The sequence below is a fragment of the Bacillus rossius genome, chromosome 15 (genome assembly GCF_032445375.1).
Source record: "Bacillus rossius redtenbacheri isolate Brsri chromosome 15, Brsri_v3, whole genome shotgun sequence".
Taxonomy (NCBI): Eukaryota; Metazoa; Arthropoda; class Insecta; order Phasmatodea; family Bacillidae; genus Bacillus; species Bacillus rossius.
The window spans coordinates 7,494,793-7,516,749 of NC_086342.1; the positions used below are offsets into that span (position 1 = coordinate 7,494,793).

At 43.3% G+C, this 21,957-nt stretch overlaps 1 protein-coding gene across 5 annotated transcripts in view; it reads right to left on the bottom strand.

The window, feature by feature from the left end:
* The window catches only part of LOC134539366 (vinexin), a 173,109-nt gene that overhangs the window by 129,026 nt on the left and 22,126 nt on the right, over positions 1-21,957 (bottom strand). For 3 of the 5 annotated variants that reach the window (XM_063381349.1, XM_063381353.1, XM_063381350.1), the window contains one exon: positions 3,672-3,823. In XM_063381349.1, coding sequence (XP_063237419.1) covers positions 3,672-3,823 — 152 coding nt within the window. Of the gene's footprint in view, positions 1-3,671; positions 3,824-14,317; positions 14,406-21,957 lie in introns of all 5 variants that reach the window. The other 2 variants (XM_063381352.1, XM_063381348.1) reach the window with 1 other exon arrangement.

Sequence of the window (21,957 nt, forward strand, 5' to 3'; positions counted from 1 at the left end):
AGGAGGACAGATAACTGACACAGCATGGCCTCAGCAGGAAAGTGCAGTAGAGTCTTGGTGGAAAAGAAGGCCTGGACCAACGACCTAGAAGAGGGTCACTAGGAGGACAGAAAACTGACACAGCATGGCCTCAGCAGGAAAGTGGAGTAGAGTCTTGGTGGAAGAGAAGACCTGGACCAACGACAAAGAAGAGGGTCACTAGGAGGACAGATAACTGACACAGCATGGCCTCAGCAGGAAAGTGGAGTAGAGTCTTGGTGGAAGAGAAGGCCTGGACCAACGACCAAGAAGAGTGTCACTAGGAGGACAGATAACTGACACAGCATGGCCTCAGCAGGAAAGTGCAGTAGAGTCTTGGTGGAAGAGAAGGCCTGGACCAACGACCAAGAAGAGGATCACTAGGAGGACAGATAACTGACACAGCATGGCCTCAGCAGGAAAGTGCAGTAGAGTCTTGGTGGAAGAGAAGGCCTGGACCAACGACCTAGAAGAGGGTCACTAGGAGGACAGAAAACTGACACAGCATGGCCTCAGCAGGAAAGTGGAGTAGAGTCTTGGTGGAAGAGAAGGCCTGGACCAACGACCAAGAAGAGGGTCACTAGGAGAACAGATAACTGACACAGCATGGCCTCAGCAGGAAAGTGCAGTAGAGTCTTGGTGGAAGAGAAGACCTGGATTAACGACCAAGAAGAGGGTTACTAGGACAGATAACTGACAAAGCATGGCCTCAGCAGGAAAGTGCAGTAGAGTCTTGGTGGAAGAGAAGGCCTGGACCAACGACCTAGAAGAGGGTCACTAGGAGGACAGAAAACTGACACAGCATGGCCTCAGCAGGAAAGTGGAGTAGAGTCTTGGTGGAAGAGAAGACCTGGACCAACGACCTAGAAGAGGGTCACTAGGAGGACAGATAACTGACACAGCATGGCCTCAGCAGGAAAGTGCAGTAGAGTCTTGGTGGAAGAGAAGGCCTGGACCAACGACCAAGAAGAGGGTCACTAGGAGGACAGATAACTGACACAGCATGGCCTCAGCAGGAAAGTGGAGTAGAGTCTTGGTGGAAGAGAAGACCTGGACCAACGACCTAGAAGAGGGTCACTAGGAGGACAGATAACTGACACAGCATGGCCTCAGCAGGAAAGTGCAGTAGAGTCTTGGTGGAAGAGAAGGCCTGGACCAACGACCTAGAAGAGGGTCACTAGGAGGACAGATAACTGACACAGCGTGGCCTCAGCAGGAAAGTGGAGTAGAGTTTTGGTGGAAAAGAAGGCTTGGACCAACGACCAAGAAGAGGGTCACTAGGAGGACAGATAACTGACACAGCATGGCCTCAGCAGGAAAGTGCAGTAGAGTCTTGGTGGAAGAGAAGGCCTGGACCAACGACCAAGAAGAGGGTCACTAGGAGGACAGATAACTGACACAGCATGGCCTCAGCAGGAAAGTGGAGTAGAGTCTTGGTGGAAGAGAAGACCTGGACCAACGACCTAGAAGAGGGTCACTAGGAGGACAGATAACTGACACAGCATGGCCTCAGCAGGAAAGTGCAGTAGTGTCTTGGTGGGAGTGAAGGCCTGGACCAACGACCAAGAAGAGGGTCACTAGGACAGATAACTGACACAGCATGGCCTCAGCAGTAAAGTGCAGTAGAGTCTTTGAATATATATACTGTATAGAAGTCGCCAGCCCAGGTTAAAATTTCTAATACGGTTTTGAGGTAGTTGGTTAATTCACCGCCGCAATCGCCACCATCTCTAGGGCATCGACTTGTGATGGTCCCTAGCGGACAAGTGTCGAACTCTTCAAACACCCCTTCCCCCTCCCGTTGAACGACGTTGAGCTGCAGTGAATGATGGATGAGGGGTGCGGGGAATGACAGCGGGCGACAGCGCTGCGCTCTAACGTGTAAATAACAACTAAGACGATACAGGGCGTTCCGGCAGCGCACTGCAGCGGTTAAGTTCCCAAGCTGCTCATCATACGCTTCTGAAAAACGTAGAGTAAATCCTATCCACTCGCGACTTCTATACAGTATATATATTCAAAGGTAGAGTCTTGGTGGAAGAGAAGGCCTGGACCAACGACCAAGAAATGGGTCACTAGGAGGACAGATAACTGACACAGCATGGCCTCAGCAGGAAAGTGCAGTAGAGTCTTGGTGGAAGAGAAGACCTGGATTAACGACCAAGAAGAGGGTTACTAGGACAGCTAACTGACAAAGCATGGCCTCAGCAGCAGCCCAGCAGCACACAACTCGCGCCCAAGTGGTGCAGGAGAGCACAACACACACGTGACAAGCCGGCTGGCGCGCTGCGGCAGGAGCGGAACAGCTTCCGGCCCCGGGCAGCGGGGCACAATGGGGCAATTGAGCAGGGCGCGGCTGGAGGCTGCCACTCCAACTCTCACACATCTTACAATACCCCCGCGCCCCGCCCCAGCGGTCTCAGCCTCTGCCCTACATCCACCCCGCTGATGCCACATGCCCGAGCACAATTATCCAACTGTGTCCAACGTATGTGATGTTCTTAGCATGAGCAGTGGTAGATCCGGTGGGGAGGATAGCAGTTGCATTCACCCTCCAGCTTGTAATTTTATAAATTTTGCTGCAATCATTATTTTAACTTTAGTCAACTATTTAACGAGGCCAAAAGGTACACATGATATATACACGTACGTGGGCAACGCAATTAATCTACGTGTACACGTGCTAAGTATTAACAATATCCTCTCACCCACTTTCTCAAGAGTGGGAAGCCCAAACACTAACATTACAGACAACGGCTGCATAATACCCACAATTATGGTACCATTATACCGGAATCATTGACATACCAACTTGGCACAGTGGCGCATTGGTGAAAACCCGGGATTAAATCTGTAAACGGCCATCCCGACTTCGTTTTTTTTTTCTTTTTTTTTTCTTTGTTTTCCCTGGATCACTTCCAGTAAAACATCAGGACGAATGCTTGCCACAGACCATGGCCTGTTCGTTCTCCTGACATCCCTGACTTGTGTGCTGCGAAGGTCACTGGTGAGCCATTGCAGATTCAGCTCGCCTGGTACGCCCCTATCGCCTCTGGGCCGATCAAGTCGTCATCATCATAACTCCAAAGGAATCTTTTTGTTAAAGCACAGAATTATTTTTTTTCTGTGTGTTACGTTTATCGTTTCCCCCTCCCCTCCACCCCCCCCCCCCCCCCCCCCCCGGCAAGAATAGCGGGAGGGAAGCTTACAGTTCACTCGTCCTTCTGGACATACCCGAATACTCACGTTGGCAAGCCTTCTATCAACAGACGATAGAGCCAAACCTCCGATCGTGCATCTTCGGTTTTTTTTTTGTTCATTGTAAATAAATATACAACTCATGATAACTAATGGTCAGTTAGGTTAGGTTAGCTACATTATAAATACTTTAAAACATTGTGGACGGTTGATTTGGTTAGGATAGCTACATTAAAGATACTGTGAAATCATGTAAACGGTTTCCCCCAAATAAATACACCTGTTGTGGTACCGAAAAAACAAAAAGCGAACATGAACTTCGGGGAACTTCGGGTTTGGCTCGCTCGTCTGTGAAAAGAAGGCTTGCCAACGTGTGTATTCGGGTATGTCGAGAAGGACGAGTGAATCGTAGGCTTCCCACAGCGGGATCTAAACCCAACGACATGAGGACTTACTCGTTGAGTCCGAGGCGGAGGGTGTGGCCGGCGGTCCTCAGCAGCGAGTGCGCGGTGCTGTTGGTCACGTGCTTGGTGGGCTGGCCGTTGATGGACGATATGACGTCACCCTCGCGCACCCCCCTCTGGGCCGCCTTGCTGCCGGGGTTCACCTGCGCACACGCACCACGGGGGAGGTCCACAACACGTCACACATCGCGGACACCCACGCGTCACACCTCGCGGACACCCATTCGTCACACTAGCGGACACCCACTCGTCACGCTCGCGGACACTTACTCGTCACACCTCGCGGACACCCGCTCATCACACTCGCGGACACCCACTCGTCACGCTCGCGGACAACCACTCGTCACGCTCGCCAACACCACTCGTCACGCTCGCCGACACCACTCGTCACGCTCGCCGACACCACTCGTCACGCTCGCCGACACCACTCGTCACACTCGCCGACACCACTCGTCACACTCGCGGACACCACTCGTCACGCTCGCGGACAACCACTCGTCACGCTCGCGGACAACCACTCGTCACACTCGCGGACACCCACTCGTCACACTCGCCGACACCACTCGTCACACCTCGCGGACACCCACTCGTCACACTCGCGGACACCACTCGTCACACCTCGCGGACACCCACTCATCACACTCGCTGACACCACTCATCACACTCGCTGACACCACTCGTCACACTCGCGGACACCCACTCGTCACACTCGCGGACACCCACTCGTCACGCTCGCGGACACCACTCGTCACACTCGCGGACACCCGCTCATCACACTCGCGGACACCCACTCGTCACACCTCACGGACACCCACTCGTCACACCTCGCGGACACCCACTCGTCACACCTCGCGGACACCCACTCGCCACACCTCGCGGACACCCACTCGTCACACTCGCGGACACCCACTCGTCACACTCGCGGACAACCACTCGTCACGCTCGCGGACACCCACTCGTCACACTCGCCGACACCCGCTCGTCACACTCGCCGACACCGCTCGTCACACTCACCGACACTACTCGTCACGCTCGCGGTAACCACTCGCTACAGCCACAATTATATATCCTCGATTCATTTACCCATTCCTATATAACTAAGACTTTTTTTTAAGATGATATGGTCACTTTCTTTGGCGGGTTACACTAGATTGATCAGTGCTGTCAACTTCCAGTCACACCCATCAGTAATCATCATCAGCCTGTGGCCGGGTCAGCAAAGTTATCACATTTATGCAAAATTCAACACACGTTAAACAAAAGCTATGGAGTTCACACCAGGTATCATATTCTACAAAATAATTACTAACACCGCTTCTACACAGCAAACCAGATAATCTATTCATAAAGAAATGTAAAAAATTCACATGTTTGCAGGCCATTCAATAATTTTAAAAGTTAAAATAAGTTTCAAGGTTCATATACATGTTGAGTACTTTACATAAGTTTAATCTTCTCATTGCAAGAGAAAAAAAATTGCCAATATATGTTGTGCAAAACTCTGAATTTGAAACTCCATAAATTTATTTGTTTTCGTAATAAATACGAACTTATTTATCACTCTGTAGTTCCGTAACATGACTTATAAATCAGTAATAATTAATTAAAATTCGTAATACTTGGCAGTACTGATTGCTGAAACCGCTTCTACTGCTTTTTTCTCTCTCTAAATAGCTTAGGGTCGCCAAGGTCGTGTCAAAAGAACTTTTCCAATTTTTTTTATGTATTCGTGTCCAACGACCCCGTTGCGAACTTGGCGCGGAGACTAAATAAAAAACGTACACTTGATGCGTGGCTGTTCTCGCAGGGCTTCCTCACCACGCAGGATAAAGGACGGCCCGAACATCGAGGGGGATCACCGCACACAGTGGAAGAGGCAAGGTGCAGCATGTGCCAGCGAAAGTAAAGGAAAAAAGAAAAAAAAATTGGTTGTCTGTAAAGTCGGTTTACGGACGATAGTTTAACGTGACAACGTCATAACAAAACATTGATGAAATGATTGCATACTTTTATGAATAAAATTGAATCATTTTTATTGAATTATCACTATTTTGTATGGATACAAAGGCGTGAAATGAAATCTACAATTTAATTGATAAATTTACTTTTATTTGCACTCGTTAATTCAAATATGTTTATTACTTTAACGAAGAGATTATTTTAAATATAACTTTTATACATGTTTGCTATTTAACTTCTTCCAATCTGTGTTATTCTGTTAAGGATAGGACGATGATAGGAAAAGTAGGAAACGAATGGGAGTGTTTCAAGATTAATGTGCCTCGAAAAAGTCAAATCGATGGTTGTTACAATCGAATGGAAGAGAGAAAGATGCGGCGCAAGCTTACAATGAGCGTAACGGGACAATGTGCGTAACGGGACAATGAGTCATCCTTTTTCGTGAGTGCAGCCAGCGTTCATCGATTTATTAGACGTTGTCACGTCAAAATTAACAGTGTTATAAATTACAGTAAATTTACAGAATGTTCAACGAACAATGTTCTGGATAACTGGATCACCTACGCCATATTCCGCAATCTTAGTTCCGTGCTCTGTCGATTTTTTTGTGATACTTAAAAAAAAAGCGAATAGAAGTTTTATTACTTGGCGTAGTAACAAACTAATTCGCGAATAAAATTATTTAATTTAATAAAATAATAGACATTTTTTTAAATTAAAAATGAAAATCAATAAATATGCTGAATGTTTGTTCTAATTTTTAATTCTAATTACTTATTTCATTATAAAATATCAATTTATAATGCAAATTAATCATACGTCCGGGAACATACATACACTTGAAAAGGTTTATTAATACAATTTATATCATTAATATTCACAATAAATAAATGCTTTAATTATATGGACAAGTATTCTATAACAATCACTATTGTATAAGTTTTAAAATCACATAGATAATTTTTATTTGTATGTAGCCTTTTTTCATCGTGTGTAAATTTCGTTTCATGGTGTGCGAGAATCGTAAAAATTCACTCTGATCATTTTTTTCATACGTATAACTTGAAAAAATATTACTACTTTTCCCCCCCAAAATGTATTTATATATTATACTAGCTACGCGACCCGGCTTCGCACGGTTGTATTAATGGGGGGAAAAATGAGACCAAATCTCTTATTTACAGTTATAATAAATGAAATAAAATGAAAATTAATTAATTTTGACAAAAATTTAATACAATTCTTTGTAATGTACCGAAGAAAAAACGAATAGCACCGATGGTTTGCCGACTCTCGAGCACGCAACGTTGTCATGGAGACGAAGTACCCACTGTTTCCCGGGCTTAAACACCAATCAACATTGATTATCAGTTTATCATTAATTATATATTATTAAGACCATTAATCGAAATAAAAACTATCCTGTCTCTCAAGTTGGAAAAAATTACACATAAATGCCAATTTTCATCTAAATCTGTTCACTTGGTGAAGAGTTCACTGGAAACAAACATCAGGACACTGGATTTATATATATATATATATATATATATATATATATATATATATAGATTTTGTGTTACCCAGATGTGAAACCAAAAAAAAAATGAAAATAAAATGAACATTTCTAGAGAGTGGTCCCTACTCAACTAAAAATTTAAATGGCCATGTAGCTTCCCGCCCGAGGCAGGGTCAGCATGGATGGAAAGGGGCTGACACTCGTAAGGCCCGGCTGCCCCACTCGAAGGACACACCTGTCGTTCCGCCCAGCCTAGAGAATGCGTGAGCTGAGATGGGTGTGAAGCAGCGACGGAATGAATTGGTGGTGGAAACGGGAGCACTCCGAGAAAACTCCACAGGTCACGGCAACGTCCGCCACGCTTCCAACTTGCGAAAAAAAAGAATCCTGTTTCGATCCCGTCGGGATTCGGGATGGAGAGTGTTCTGACCGCTCATTCGCTGCTTCTAACCCCCCCCCCCCCCCTTTTTACTCAATTATAGCAAAAAATAATAATAATTTCTAGTATTTACCTGATTCTTTACAAATACCAGATAACATGTAGAATATAACTTATGGTGATAAAATTCTCTCTACAACACTGCATGCAAAGTTTATATATTTTTAGAAACAACCTTAGAAATAGTTCTAGATAATAAAAAATAATAACAACCCAATTTGGCGGGTGTAGCCATGGGCGAAAATCTGTAGGATTCCAAGATGGGGGGGGGGGGGGGGAGGGAAAACTGCGTGATAACGCTTACCATTCCCGATTCACAGTTACAATTTTGCTACTTTTTTTTATTCCAAGGGGGCAGGCTATTCCCCACCCCTCCCCCGGGATCACCACACCATGGGCGTGGCCAAGTCCAAAAGGGGGCGGGATGAAAAAAATACCCACACCTGAGCCAGGAGAAGTGATTACCCAGTGAAGTGCACCATGTGACCTTGATATCGAACAAGGCTTGAACGTACATGGAAACAGGAAAAATTTCGCGGATTCATTCAGCCATAGGCTAAAATTGAAAAGCGTTATTCTTAGCGCTGCTTCTCATTTTGGTAACAGCTCATCTGGAGGACTCTGGGCCAATTACAGACCCTCAAACAAAACTGTTAAGTCTATACTCGAGTTCATTAACCCAGAAAATATTTTCCAGTCACCAATTATTATACGAGGGCTTTTTTTTTTAACCTCCGATGGGATATATAAAAAAAAGACAAATTCACATAACATAATTATTTAATTACCAAAAGTACAGTAGGGTTTTACTTATTTTTCTACGTAATCGCCGAAACGATCGAGGCTTTGGTAATATCGTAACACCAGCTTCTCGATGCCTTCTTCGAAGGAGTTAGCCGCCGGTGAATATAGGTACAGGGCCAGCGCCTGGAACTCACTCTTCCTCACGACGCCGCTGTGAGGCGGGTGGACTAACAGCGCGGCGCACTGGCTCCCGCGAATAGTGGGGCAGAATGCGCCGCACTATTAGTCCACCCGCTTAACAGCGGCATCTTGAGGTAGAGAGATATCCACGCGCCAGCCCCTGTGTTTCTCCTCACTGGCGGCTATCTTCTTCGAAGAATTCATCGAGAAGCTTGTGTTGCGATATCACAAATGCCTCGATCATTTCGGCGATTACGTAGAAAAATAAGTAACATTATTATGTCATGTGAAATGGTCCTCTTTATAGCTCATCGGAGATTTAAAAAAAAAAACAGTCCTCGGATATACAGGTAAATACTGGAAAAATTAGCATCGTGATTGGTTGACATTGAAATACTCATAACTTTGCGCTTACGAGTTATCTGATAAACTGTGCTAATGAGACACTGTTAAACAGAGGAGTATCGAATCGAATGCTACCTAGTTGAGACTCTTCACAAGTAGTGACCGGAAAAATTCGGAAAAATTCGGAAAAATTCGCTTATTCGCGACAGACTGAAATCAAAATACGTTTACCTATTTGCTGTTTCAGTGATTGGGTGACAGTACATCTGAAGTACTCTAAGCCAATGAGAAACACTCGTTGAAAGAGATATCAAATGAAAATCAACCCAGTTAACAGGTGTCACGAGTCAGTAGCCAATGAGAAGGTGTAATTTGCCCGAATACATAATAGGATCGTGGATTCTATCCAAGAGGTCGCTGAAACCGCACATTTTTCCAGTCACTATCCACAAGTAAAAAGCCAATTGTATGGGAGCATTTTCCTGAGTATATATCCGGTGCGGAGATAAATGAATCCTCTAGATAATCATGGCTCTACTGATAAGGTTAAGACTCGTTCTGCAATGGCATGTAAACGGAGACGGATCACGTAAACTGATACGGATTTCCCTGAAATTTTCACTATCTGCTTCCACGATGCACAGAAACGTAACAAATGACAACCAATGAGATTTCAAGATTACGAAAAATTTATATATATATATATATATATATATAATGCTTTAATATTATAACAAGGGCAAATTTTAAACAACATAACAAAAACATACTACAAATTAATAATACAAAACTATATACTCTCATAACTGAAGAAAAAAAATTAACGTATTTAGAACATAAACATGGCTACCATAACAGAAAAACTCTCGGCTTCCGAGTGATGGCACATATCAACGTAAACGTAAGAGTTCAGCATCGCCGAACTAATCCGTACGGGTCCGTGCGTGCTGATGCGGAAAACTCGTTCCGTTAAGATCCATCTACGTTTTAGCTACGTGATCCGTTGTCATTGTGGAACGGGCCTAAAACTGGGAGGAACTACTACGAGTGCAGTCAAGCTGGTGGTCAGTGCTGAACGGGGGGGAAAAAACAACCAACTATTACTAGAGACCGGAAAAATTCGCGGATTAATTTCTAGATATGATAGGTTTCGAAACAACTGTACCTTTATATCGCTTCTCTGATTGGCTCACATTCTATCTGAAGGAATTTGAGCCAATGAAAAACCTTCAACCAAAAAAGCATCAAATCACAAGCGTCCCAGTTGACAGGTGACAAGTCGCAGTAGCCAATGAGCACGTGGCATTTTCCGGAGTGTGTAGAGGCTGGTGGAGTCTATCTTAGAGGTTATCCAATGTGCGAATTTTTCCAGTCTCTAACTATTACAGATACCGGGTAGGGACCGGAAAAATTCGCGGATTAAATGACCTCTAGGATATAGCCTCCATTATCCTCTGCACTTCTCAAGTAAACACGCGTGTTCATTGGGTACTACCATTGAATATATATAATGCATAGAAGTCGCGAGCCCAGGTTAAATTTTCTGTCCGGTTTCTCAGAAGAATTGTTGTAGTTCCAAGCTCCGCCGCTGCGATCGCTTTCATCGCTGTGTATCGGCCGTATACGCCCCTGGCGGTATTTGGCAGAACTAGGTTAACCAGCCCAGTCGCGACATCCTTCACCACCCCCCCCCCCCCCTCTTCGAAAATACCAGACCAACGATTCAAATTACCCGGCAGGTCTTATCAGCTCGTTAGGCGACCTTGAAGAGGAGCTTCCCTTACCGTCGTTTGAGAATAATGAAATCCCAAAAGAAGCTAGCCACGGAAATCACTGAATGATGGGATTCTGTACCCGAGTGAAGTGAAAATTAGCTATTAAAACTTTGTATTGAGCCAATAGTCAGTGTTCCGTTCAAAATATGGTTTAATTTTAAAAGTAAATTCTTATTTAAACTATATTTCGCGTTTGTAAAAATTTACTTTTAGATATTGGCAAGGAAAATCAACATACCTTAAACAACCTTCTCTTATTTAATGTTATCTATTAAGTAGTAAAAGGGGTAGATATTATTTTTAAAAATAAATAAAAAGGAACCCACTAAATCAGTATTGGCAATATATATATATATATATATATATATATATATATATATATTAAAATACGCATATTAAAACTTTTTGTATTTAACTTTTTTCGGTAATAAAAATTCAGGATGATTTTGGTTTAATTGGTTTACGTATATTGCTATATTTTCTAAATCACATAGAAAAGTGAAAAGAGTACATCAGTGAAAATTCAAAAATTTAGTTTAAGTAATACTAGCCATACCAAAAAATCAATATGCGAGATAAGAAATTTGGTAACTGCTCTACATTTAAAATAAAAATGCATTGGTTTCATGAATATTGAAATGTATGCGTAATAAGGCATATTATGTTATTATCCTAAGCATGACTATAACGAAAAAATTACAGTAATTTAAAACGATGGCAGTTTTAACATACAATAAGTGCGCGAGTCTTAGTTTATTTTTTAATTGGCTTCTTCGTCAGATGGAAAAGAGTTAAGATTTCATCAAGGAAAAATATATTCTCAAAGTCACTAAACCGGGAGATAGAAAATAAGGTAGGTTCTTAATTTTAAATAAAAGTTAAAATAGGCTTACGCTAAACCAATTAAAAATAAGCCGTAAAAATATTTTTATTTATTAAATATGTTCTATACTTGACAGTTCTTTGTGTATAATTCTTCAATAATCTTTGGAATTTAATCAGTGGCGTAGCGTGCCAATTCGGCGCCTGGGGCGGGAGACCCATTTTGCCGCCCCCATTCTATAGGTGCTTAATTAAAATTAAATTTCACATGCAATGAGGTACCTTTTATTGAAGTTAAAATAGGATGAGCGGTTTTACAAGCGGAAGCGAAAGAGAGGCATCGACACGGGCCGACGCGTGAAACAAAAGATTTTGTATGAGTAATGAACATAATAAGGAGTGCCGCTCAACTCGGCTCGCGCACGGCGTGATGCGATGTTGCCGTTCCTATGTAAACAAACAAACGTTATAAAGAGCTCTGTCAGTGATTTCGCAGTTTTTTTTTTAAATAAATATTAAAAAATAGTTGGTGCGCAAAATTTAAGATAAAAATGGAACATTATAGTGTGTCTGACACATGTAATGAATGAATCATAGATCAGATCTCAACCCACTTCACCGGCGACCCGCCCCCGCGGGCTGCCGCCCGGGGCGGGCCGCCCCCTCCGCCCCACCCACGCTACGCCACTGAATTTAATACATACTTTTCTTAAAATGGTAGAATATCAGCAATACCCGTAAATTACGTGAGCAAAGCCACGGGTTATTAGATACACTTTTACTATAAAATAAAAACAACTATACATTTGTAGTTCACGAATGTGATATTTTGTTTATTGCTTCACAACATTAATTTGTCAGTCTCAAATTTCATCGTACCACTTGTCAGAAATGTCACCAAAAATGAGAGATAGATTTTTTTTGACGAATTTCAATTACGAGGAAACCTTTCGCAAGACTTTTTTCTTCGCAGTAGTCACTGGGACACCATTAATTTAAATCCACTAAGATAATAAAATTGTATGTATAATGATTTGTTTTTGTATATTTATATAACTTCCCAACCAATTTTTAATGATTTTCATGTGAATAAAAACTTGTAAAGCAATTTAATTAACTGTGTCATAATACTTCTGATTAGATGGAAATACAAACTTTTCATCCGTAATATACGATGATAAAATATATTTATATTGCAAAATAATATTCACTGTTCAAATGCAAATTTAAATAGATTATTCATACATGTTTCCTGCTAATTAATGGTTTAACATAATAATTTTTAGTATAAAATCCTTTTTCTCTTGTGTTAAAATGGGTTGCTAAAATGAGGAATTATAAATATATCACTTACAAAGTCCGTGCACAGATTTACACAAAACAGCAACGTAGATAATCTTTTTTGGTAGTTTCTAATTTTCTGCCCTGAATAACATGAATTTGGTTGAATTCATACCAAAGTGAATTTTTTGAACAACTTAAATTGATGTCATAAATAAATATTTATTTTATATTAAAAATCCACAAACTGTTTTTAAAATATAATATTTATCACGCCAGATGGAATAATAAACAAAAAATAGCTCTTATATGTTGTCTGTGTTTAAAGTATTTTATTATATTTCATGGAAATAATATTTACCTTTCGGTTATTAAAAGAAAATATATTTGTATTCAAAATACTTGCGCATCGTTTTTACGAGCATAACTTGTGTATCTAACCTCAAAGCAAGGAATATAAAGAGTGGCAACTCAATGCTCTAACACAAACTCTTATTTTCTTTGGAGATCCGGGAAATGTGCGTTATTTATAAGCAACTTAACATAGTAAATCGTTAACTTTTTAGATCTATGTTGGCAAAATTGATTTTTTTTTGTGGTCATTCGTTACTGGGAATATTCACCATATAACGTTTAAGATTATTTATTTTGAATTACGAAACAGCCAAAACATTATGTAAAAAAGCTTCATCTTATGTTAAAAAAATTATAAACTGCATAGCCACAAAGTATGACATCATAACATTAGTTTCAGTTACTAATAACAACACGTGCACGCGTTTGAACAGTCATCGCAGCCATAGTTGTTTCATAGCTACCAAAATCATTCAACGTTGTCAAGAATTATTCCAAATTATGTTTTGCCATTTTACTCAATGCGCCACTCCGTTAACACATTTTATAAATTCTGAACTACGAATGTCAGTATTTTTTTTTACGTTATTACGTTTAAGAAATTTCTGTAGTTTTCTTATAATTAAAACTTAATTTTTGATGTTGGCATCTTTTAACCGCACTTTTTTTTCGGTGGCCGTACTCCTCCAATTCAGTTGCGCCCGCCCGTATCTAAGCGCTCGGATTTCAACAAAAGGCACCGCCTCTCGATAGAGTGAGACAGAGAATTACGCGCACGACCTTGAAAAAAACGACGCTACAGCGCTCTGGCGTGGAAGCTGGTAACTACGAGTACCCTCTTGTGGAAAGAAGAGCTGTCTAGCGGCGGAGCTAACAACTACCACAGTTTTGGATCCGAAAATTGGAATAATAAATCCTATCCCCTCGCGACTTCTATAAGTTATATATATTCAATGGTACTACTAAATTGTGAGGCGTCTCCGCTGGGTAGCTTTGTGATTCGACGCTTCTTTGGTCGATAGTCTCTCATTGGCCCCAGAGAGCTCCAGTTAAACCGCGAGCCAATATAGCAGAACCAGCAGAATTGTACACGTGTTTTGAATTTCAGCCATATCACGAAATGCAACCGCGATTTTTTTTTTTCCGGTCTCTAATACCGGTTCTCGCGGCGCCGACACAAAAAAGAAAGAAAAAGAGGAAATAAAGAATCGCTACGACTGACCTCATACTTGCCGCTTCTGGCGCCGGCCCCCGGACAGAACTTGAGCATGTTACTGCACGCAGGGCGCCGAGGTTCCGAACCGCGCGGCCTGGAACACGGGAGCCAATCAGGGTTGAGCGCGGGCGGGTAAACAATGGCCGACTGGCTGGCTCCTAGACGCGAGTCCCCGGCACGCTGGAGAGGAACCCCTGGACGCGTGCCACCGACAATGCGACACGATGGACGCGCAACGGCTCGTGTACTGCCCGGCCCGAAAACATCTACCCGACGAGTCATCGCACGGGAGTCGCGTGGAACGAAAATGCGTAACCACACGGTGCTGCCATCCGTGGCGGAACACGCGAACCGAAGTTCACAAAGCCAAAGGGATACTTCATAATTACTGTTCCGACTTTCTGTGTATATAGTTTAAGCATGTTTAGTGTAATGTATAGACTTCGAACATTTTAAAACTTCCCGCCCTGGAGGGCATTGTGGTTGGTCACTCTGGAGTGGCCAGGAAGTATAGGTTGGTGCACCTGCGCACAGGAAGAGGACAGTCTGATAATCAAACATGGTGGTGAGTGGACGTTGGTTACTATCGCGACTCGTTTCAATCGAACTATAGTTGCTTAAAAATGTTGCATCCGCTAATTATTTCAGTCCACATATCTTCGTGCAACAATTACCTTTTTAATTAATTTTAAAAATATGAGCAGTATTTAAAAAAAACTCTTTTCTTTCAATCAGGCCCAAAACCGGGGTTTAGCATTTTTCCAAGTAATTTTCGAATTTATCGTAACCGTTTAAAATTTCAGTTTGCAAATCGAATGATCCAATTAGTCGTCCTAGCTGCCACAGCAACGAATTCTTTGCGAGTGCAGAAACTGCGTAAGATTCAATAAATGTAGTAGATAAAAACAATTTTCGTATGTTTTTATCGCGCTCGGCATTATTATTTTTTTTTTTTTTTAAGAATTCTGCGTTAAATTTCGTGTCCGTGTTTCGTATTATCTTTGTATTTACAACATGAAAACTGATGAATTTGCTCGTTACCCAGGTTGTATGTTAACACATCTCTGGCAAGTACTGAAATACTCTTTCCCGTTTTTTTTTTACTTAGGAGGAATAACGCCTCGCCATTTTGAATTTTCTATTTTTTTTTATTATTATTTTGCCCCAGATTCCAAACGGCTTCCGTATATTTATTTTTTATTGAAACGTTTGAGATAGCTCAGACCAAAAATAAACGTCCGACAGTGTGACATGATTTAAAACCTAGGTATTTGATGTTATCTGTCCAAATATATTGGATACAGAAAAATTAGAAGCAGTTTTTCATCCAATTCTTCCCCTCCAACTCTATTGAGGGGGCGGGGGTGTAAATATTCGTCAGTTGTGACAGGGCCAACGTGAAGCGTGTCGGAGGTCAGGGGTCCGCCGCGCTGGGTCGACGTCTTCAGGCGGGGTAGTAGCGGCGGAGGAGGAGGCGGGCGGCTCACGTAGCGTCGAAGGAAGAGAGAGGCGCGGTTATTCCGTAGGCAGGTGGGCCCGCCGCCGACCGCTACTGGTCCCTACGTCCACGGAGACCCCAGGTCCCCCCAACCCCCGCCAACCAACACCGAGAGAGCCAGCGCATCGGCGGCATACCCGCGTTCCGTTAAGGCTCCCGTCCACACACACACACACACACACACACGTAGAGACCGGAAAAATTTCACAGATTCGTTTCGTGACAGGCTAGAATGCTACATATTGTACATCTTCGTTGCTATTGTTATTGGTTCGCAGTTCGTGTCGCGGACTTTGGGCCAATGAGTAGAGACCCGAAAAATTCGCGGGTTCATTTCGTGTTATGCTAAAATTCAAGTAATTATACCTTAGTGCTGCTTCTGTCATTGGTTCACTGTTAATCTGGAGGACTGAGGGCCAATTAGAGACCCTCACTCATAGAAGTGTCGAATCACAGGCCACCCAGTCGAGACGACTCACAAGTCAGCAGCCAATGAACAGTTGGCATTTGCCCGAGTGTGTAGAGGATATTGGAGTCTATCCTGGAGGTCATTGAACCCGCGAATTTTCCGGGTCTCTACCAATGAGAAACCCTCATTCCACCTAAGTATCGAATCACAGGCAAGCAAGTTGAGAACTCTTGAAAAGTCTGCAGCCAATGAACAGGTGGTATTTGCCCGAGTAGCCTTAGTAAAGGGCTATCGAGTCCATCCTAGAGGTCATTGAACCTGCGAATTTTTCCGGTCCCTACTCACACGGTGTGCAGAGCTTCAGGGAAAACAACGCGACTTCAAAACTACTCGAGATATCCCGAGTGGGGGTCTGCTTACGAAAAGAATTTAAGGATTCGCTGAGGGGCCGATAAGCACTTCTGATTCCGGATTAAGTTTTTAAAACTGTATTTTTTTAGAAGAATTAAAATAGCTTTAAAAGACGTGTTTTCAGAGTAATTTTTTTTAGGTGTAAAGCACTTACGGGACTTGCATTACACATTTTTATCTTCGTTTCTCCACCGTATAATGTCACGGTCACCGCTCAAATTTCGTGTGCACGACGAGAAGAATGCTCGCCAGTTCAGAGCCTTGCGCTTAGAGGCGACATCGTGCTAGAAGCACCAGCGAGTGTCGTACTTATCATCCACCTTGCCAACACAGACAGACGGTGGTTGTAGAACTTTATTGATTTTTAACCAAAATCCAGACGCTGATTATTCCATCTTCTTTATTATTTACAGTGAAAATGTTGTTCGGCTCCGACTTCAAAGATGTATGCCACCCTTGAGAAGCACTTTGGACCGTAAGTTGTATTAATTTTTTTAATTTTTTTAATCGTGATGGACCTTCAGCTGAAGTTAGTGTATCGAATTCTGACTCACTCTGTATGTCTTTCTTAAGTTCCGTATACAATTACAATGTCCTAAATTGTGTCCAACGGACACTGTTCGCCGATTGGCCCACGTAACCCTCTGACGTCAATGGCGTTGTGGGCGATGGTCTGATTCTCCATGTTCCAAATACACTGGCCAACTTGAACTCTTTGTCCCAATTTGTGTCCTTTTGCAGCATAGAAGAACACACGTGAAATTACACTTTCCTGTTCCCGTTTCAAAAAGGTTAACAGAACAAAAAAAAACGATGTGGTAGGAACAGGCAGCTAAGATAAATAACTCTTGAACGTTGTTCATGATTGGACAGCAGTTATTTGGACACGCCCCTCAGCGACCGTGAGCCAACGAAGCCCAAGTAAGAGAGAAGCAAGCGAATCAGGTAGTGTCGATTAACAAGGACAGACAGGATACCACTAAGAAATCAGCCAGTGGAAAAGCAAACATGGGTTCAGCACAACTAGGACTTTGAATACGCGAAATTTCCGGGTCTCTACCAATATTAATGTTGGATGATTATTCTATTTAATTAATTTTCATTATTTATTAAATATTAATGTAATAATATGTAATGCAAATAAATTATACATGCAAGAACATACTTCACTTAAATAAACACACTTGAAAACGTTTATATACACAATTTCTACCAATATTCAGAATAAATAAATGTTTTCGATAACATGGATCAGTATTCAATATCAGTAACTAAAGAACAAGATTTAAAAGCCTATATATAATTTTTATACGTATGTGATCTTTTTTTAATCCTGTAAAAAAATTGTTGCATAGTGTACGCTAGAGACCGGAAAAATTTGCGGGTTCAATGAACTTCAGGATAGACTCCAATATCCTCTGCACACTCGGGCAAATGCCAACTATACATCGGCTGCTGACTTGTGAGTAGTCTCGACTGGGTAACCTGTGATTCGACACTTCTATGAGTGAGGGTCTCTAATTGGCCCTCAGTCCTCCAGATCAACAGTGAACCAATGGCAGGAGCCGCACTAAGGTATAATTATTTGAATTTTAGCATAACACGATATGAACCCGCGAATTTTTCAGGTCTCTAGTTTACGCGTATCGTAAAAATTCAATCTCGTATTTTTATTTTCCATGTCGCGCATACGGAAGTGCGACTTCGAGGTACGAACGGCGCGCGCTGTGGAAGTCGAGCCACGCGCCAGAAACGTCGGACACGGTTCGCGGGAAGCGGGGCAGAGGGGCAGAGGGGCAGAGGGGCAGAGGGGCAGAGGGGCAGAGGGGCGCCGACAGCGGGAGTGTCGTCGAGCTGCGAGTCAGACTGTGACGTGTCGCGTCGCGTCGCTGGGGCGGAGGACACGGCGTCGCTGCGAGACCGACGGGCGTCCATGCGTCCGGGCGTCCATACGTCCAGGCGTCCAGGCGTCCAGACGTCCAGGCGTCCAGGCGTCCAGGCGTCCAGACGTCCGGGCGTCCAGACGTCCGGGCATCCATACGTCCAGACGTCCAGGTGTCCTGACGTCCAGGTGTCCTGACGTCCAGGTGTCCTGACGTCCAGGTGTCCTGACGTCCAGGTGTCCTGACGTCCAGCTGTCCTGATGTCCAGGTGTCCTGATGTCCAGGTGTCCGGGTGTCCAAACGTCCAGATATCCGGGAATCATTGCGTCCGGACGCCCAGGTGTCCGGGTGCCCAGACGTCCGGATGCCCAGACGTCCGGGTGCCCAGACGTCCGGGTGCCCAGACGTCCGGGTGCCCAGGCGTCCAGGTTTCCAGACGTCCGGGTGTCCAGACGTCCGGGTGTCCAGGCGTCCGGGTGTCCAGGCGTCCGGGTGTCCAGGCGTCCGGGTGTCCAGGCGTCCGGGTGTCCAGGCGTCCGGGTGTCCGGGCGTCCGGGTGTCCGGGCGGAACCTCGTCGACAGGCCGAGTAACTGGAGCAGCGATTATCTGGCGCGGTCATCGCACAAGAGGAAAAAAAAAAAATTCTTTACTTTTACAAAAGATTGGAAACCATTCGCCCAGACTTGGTTTGAAATGCTGCACCTTTTGTACAACACGTGGCCATAGTTATTTTTACATTTATTAAATACATTTTTATCCACATAATACTGACTATTTATTAAGAAAATAGATGTTTCATCCAGGCATAATTTTTTTAAACCATGAAAAATATAATCGTAATTTCAACAATAATTTCACTTAATTTTTTGCAGTAATTTCTGCTGGAAAGTTATTCAGGGAGGTACTGCATCCGCTTGAATTACTGTGATTGCTGTGGTCGACACGTACCTGAGAGAAGTTCGACCAATCACGAAACACCGACGACCATAAAGTTTTTTTTTTTTTTTTTTTTTTTTTTTTTACTTTCAGCTAGTCTCGGGATATTTGCGCGAAATATGCATGCACCTACACGTACTCCGCCTTCAGGATGCCCTTTGATGCTATTCGTGATCAGTAGAGACCTGCAAAATTCGCGGATTCATTTCGTGATATGCTACAATTCAAATAATTATACCTTAGCGATGCTTCTGCAATTGGTTCACTGTTAATCTGGAGTAATGAGGGCCAATTAGAGACCCTCACTCAAAGAAGTGTCGAATCACAGACACTCAGTCGAGACGACTCACAAGTCAGCAGCCAATGAACAGGTGGCATTTTCCCGAGTGTGTAGAGTGTAGTAGAGTATATCCTGGAGGTCATTGAATCCGCGAATTTTGAAGGTCTCTAGTTATCGAGCACCACTCGGACATTTTGAGGGGTTTTTAAAATCACGTGGCATCTTCTGAAGCCCTGCACATCGTACGTGTGCGGTGAGCCCCTTTAGTATTTTTAACACACCAAATAAATAAATAATAATAAACACGTGTCTGTCGGAGCGGCATCTCCAAACAGACGTAACGTGGCCGAGTTCAGCACTTTCTTACATTGGCCACACTACCGGAAATTACAGTAAATTTACGGATCTCAAAAAAACGAAGAATTTTAACTAAAAAAAAAATAACTAAAAATACGAGATCTTCCGTTATTTAGAATAACTGAATCTTTGTAGAAACTACGCCGAAGTTGTAGGATGTTTCGCTCTGAACAAAGGTGAACACACGCGCACACACAATGCTGTGGACCAGACAAGGGTTTTTTTGAATTTTGTTAACTTACATGTAGGTATATTAGATTTATGTCCAAAGAAAGTGGACTCAGTTTCCGTAAAATTTTGCGGGGATCCTTCTGGATGGTATGTGACCAGCGTTCTTGGTGAATCGAAGGCTGGGGATGTGTCAGCAGGTGCAGGAGAGGTGGGAGTCGACCGTGGTGTACCTGAGGCGTGGTGGATGTGGTGGTTGTGGTAGTGGTGGTGGTTGTGGTCGCCGAGCGGGGCGGACACAGTGGCAGGCACAGCGACGACCGCATGGACCCGCTGCTGCCGACGGCGAGGACGCGGCGTGGTCTGGCCCCTCGGGTCGGACAGGGGGCACGCCCCCTCGAGATAACAACACCACCACCTCCTCCCCCCCCCCCCAGGCCCGCGTGTCAACCCAGGCGGCGACCGCCCCGCTTCCCAACGGGGACGCACCACAACGCCGAAACATGTCATTACAGGACTGACACAAAGGTTAGGTTAGGTTAGGTTAGGTTAGACTAGGTTAGGTTAGACTAGGTTAGGTTAGACTAGGTTAGGTTGGGCTAGGTTAAGCTAGGCTATGATAGGCTAGGTTTAAGTTAGTATAGGTCATATTACGCTAGGTTAGGTAAGGTTAGGTTTCATTGTGGTATTTCGGCGTTAAGGTACATTTAAGAAACACACACAAATTCATTCAGTTGTTATTTTGGCGTTGTGGTACACAGCAGTTTTCTAGCTGTCGGCGTTGTGGTCAATTTTGACATTCGGCTTTATGGTATTTCGGATGGTGTGGTCAATTTTGACATTCGGCGTTATGGTATTTCGGCGTTGTGGTAACGACCCCTCACCCCCGTCCCAAAGTGACACGGACACGAAGACGGATCCCCCCAGCAACATTCCATCGCGTCTAACTACTTCCGCCACGCGGGAACGTGTAACGAATGCCCAACCGATGAGACCGCATTTCAAAGTACCTAACGAAGCATTAATTTTTTTTTTGACGTGACAACGTCTAATAAATCGATGAACGCCAGCTGCACGCACGAAAAAGTGTCCCGTTGCGCACATTTTCCCCGTTACGCTGTGTCCCGTTACGCTCATCGTACGCTTGCGCCGCATCTATCTCTCTTCCACTCGACTGTTTATAAAGTGAAGTGAAAAGTTGATGAGGTTTTTATTGCCTATTACAACAACAATTGCGTCAATAAAGGTTAATTATTCTTGCATTTTAAAAAAAAATTACTAGTATAATTTCAAGTATTTATTCTTTAATTATTAAAATAAAAATGATTCAATTTCATTCATAAAAGTATGCAATCATTTCATCAATGTTTTGTTATGACGTTGTCACGTTAAACTATCGTCCGTAAACCGACTTTACAGACAACCAAATTTTTTTTATAGCACACGCATAATTTACATATATAATGAAAATAAACAAGGTAATAACACGACACTAGATATAGTCTTGTGCCTGAAACCATTTTAAACGTATTTAGAATATTAAAAAAAAAAACATGGCTACCGCCGCAGCCAAGTACTCGGCTTCTATTGGTCGCACGGAGACAAGGCAAACGGAAGAGCTGGCCTCACTCAACCCATGTTTGCCGACTAGTTTATCATCCCCAACCTCACAGAACCCTTCTTTGAGATGGTCTTCCTTACTA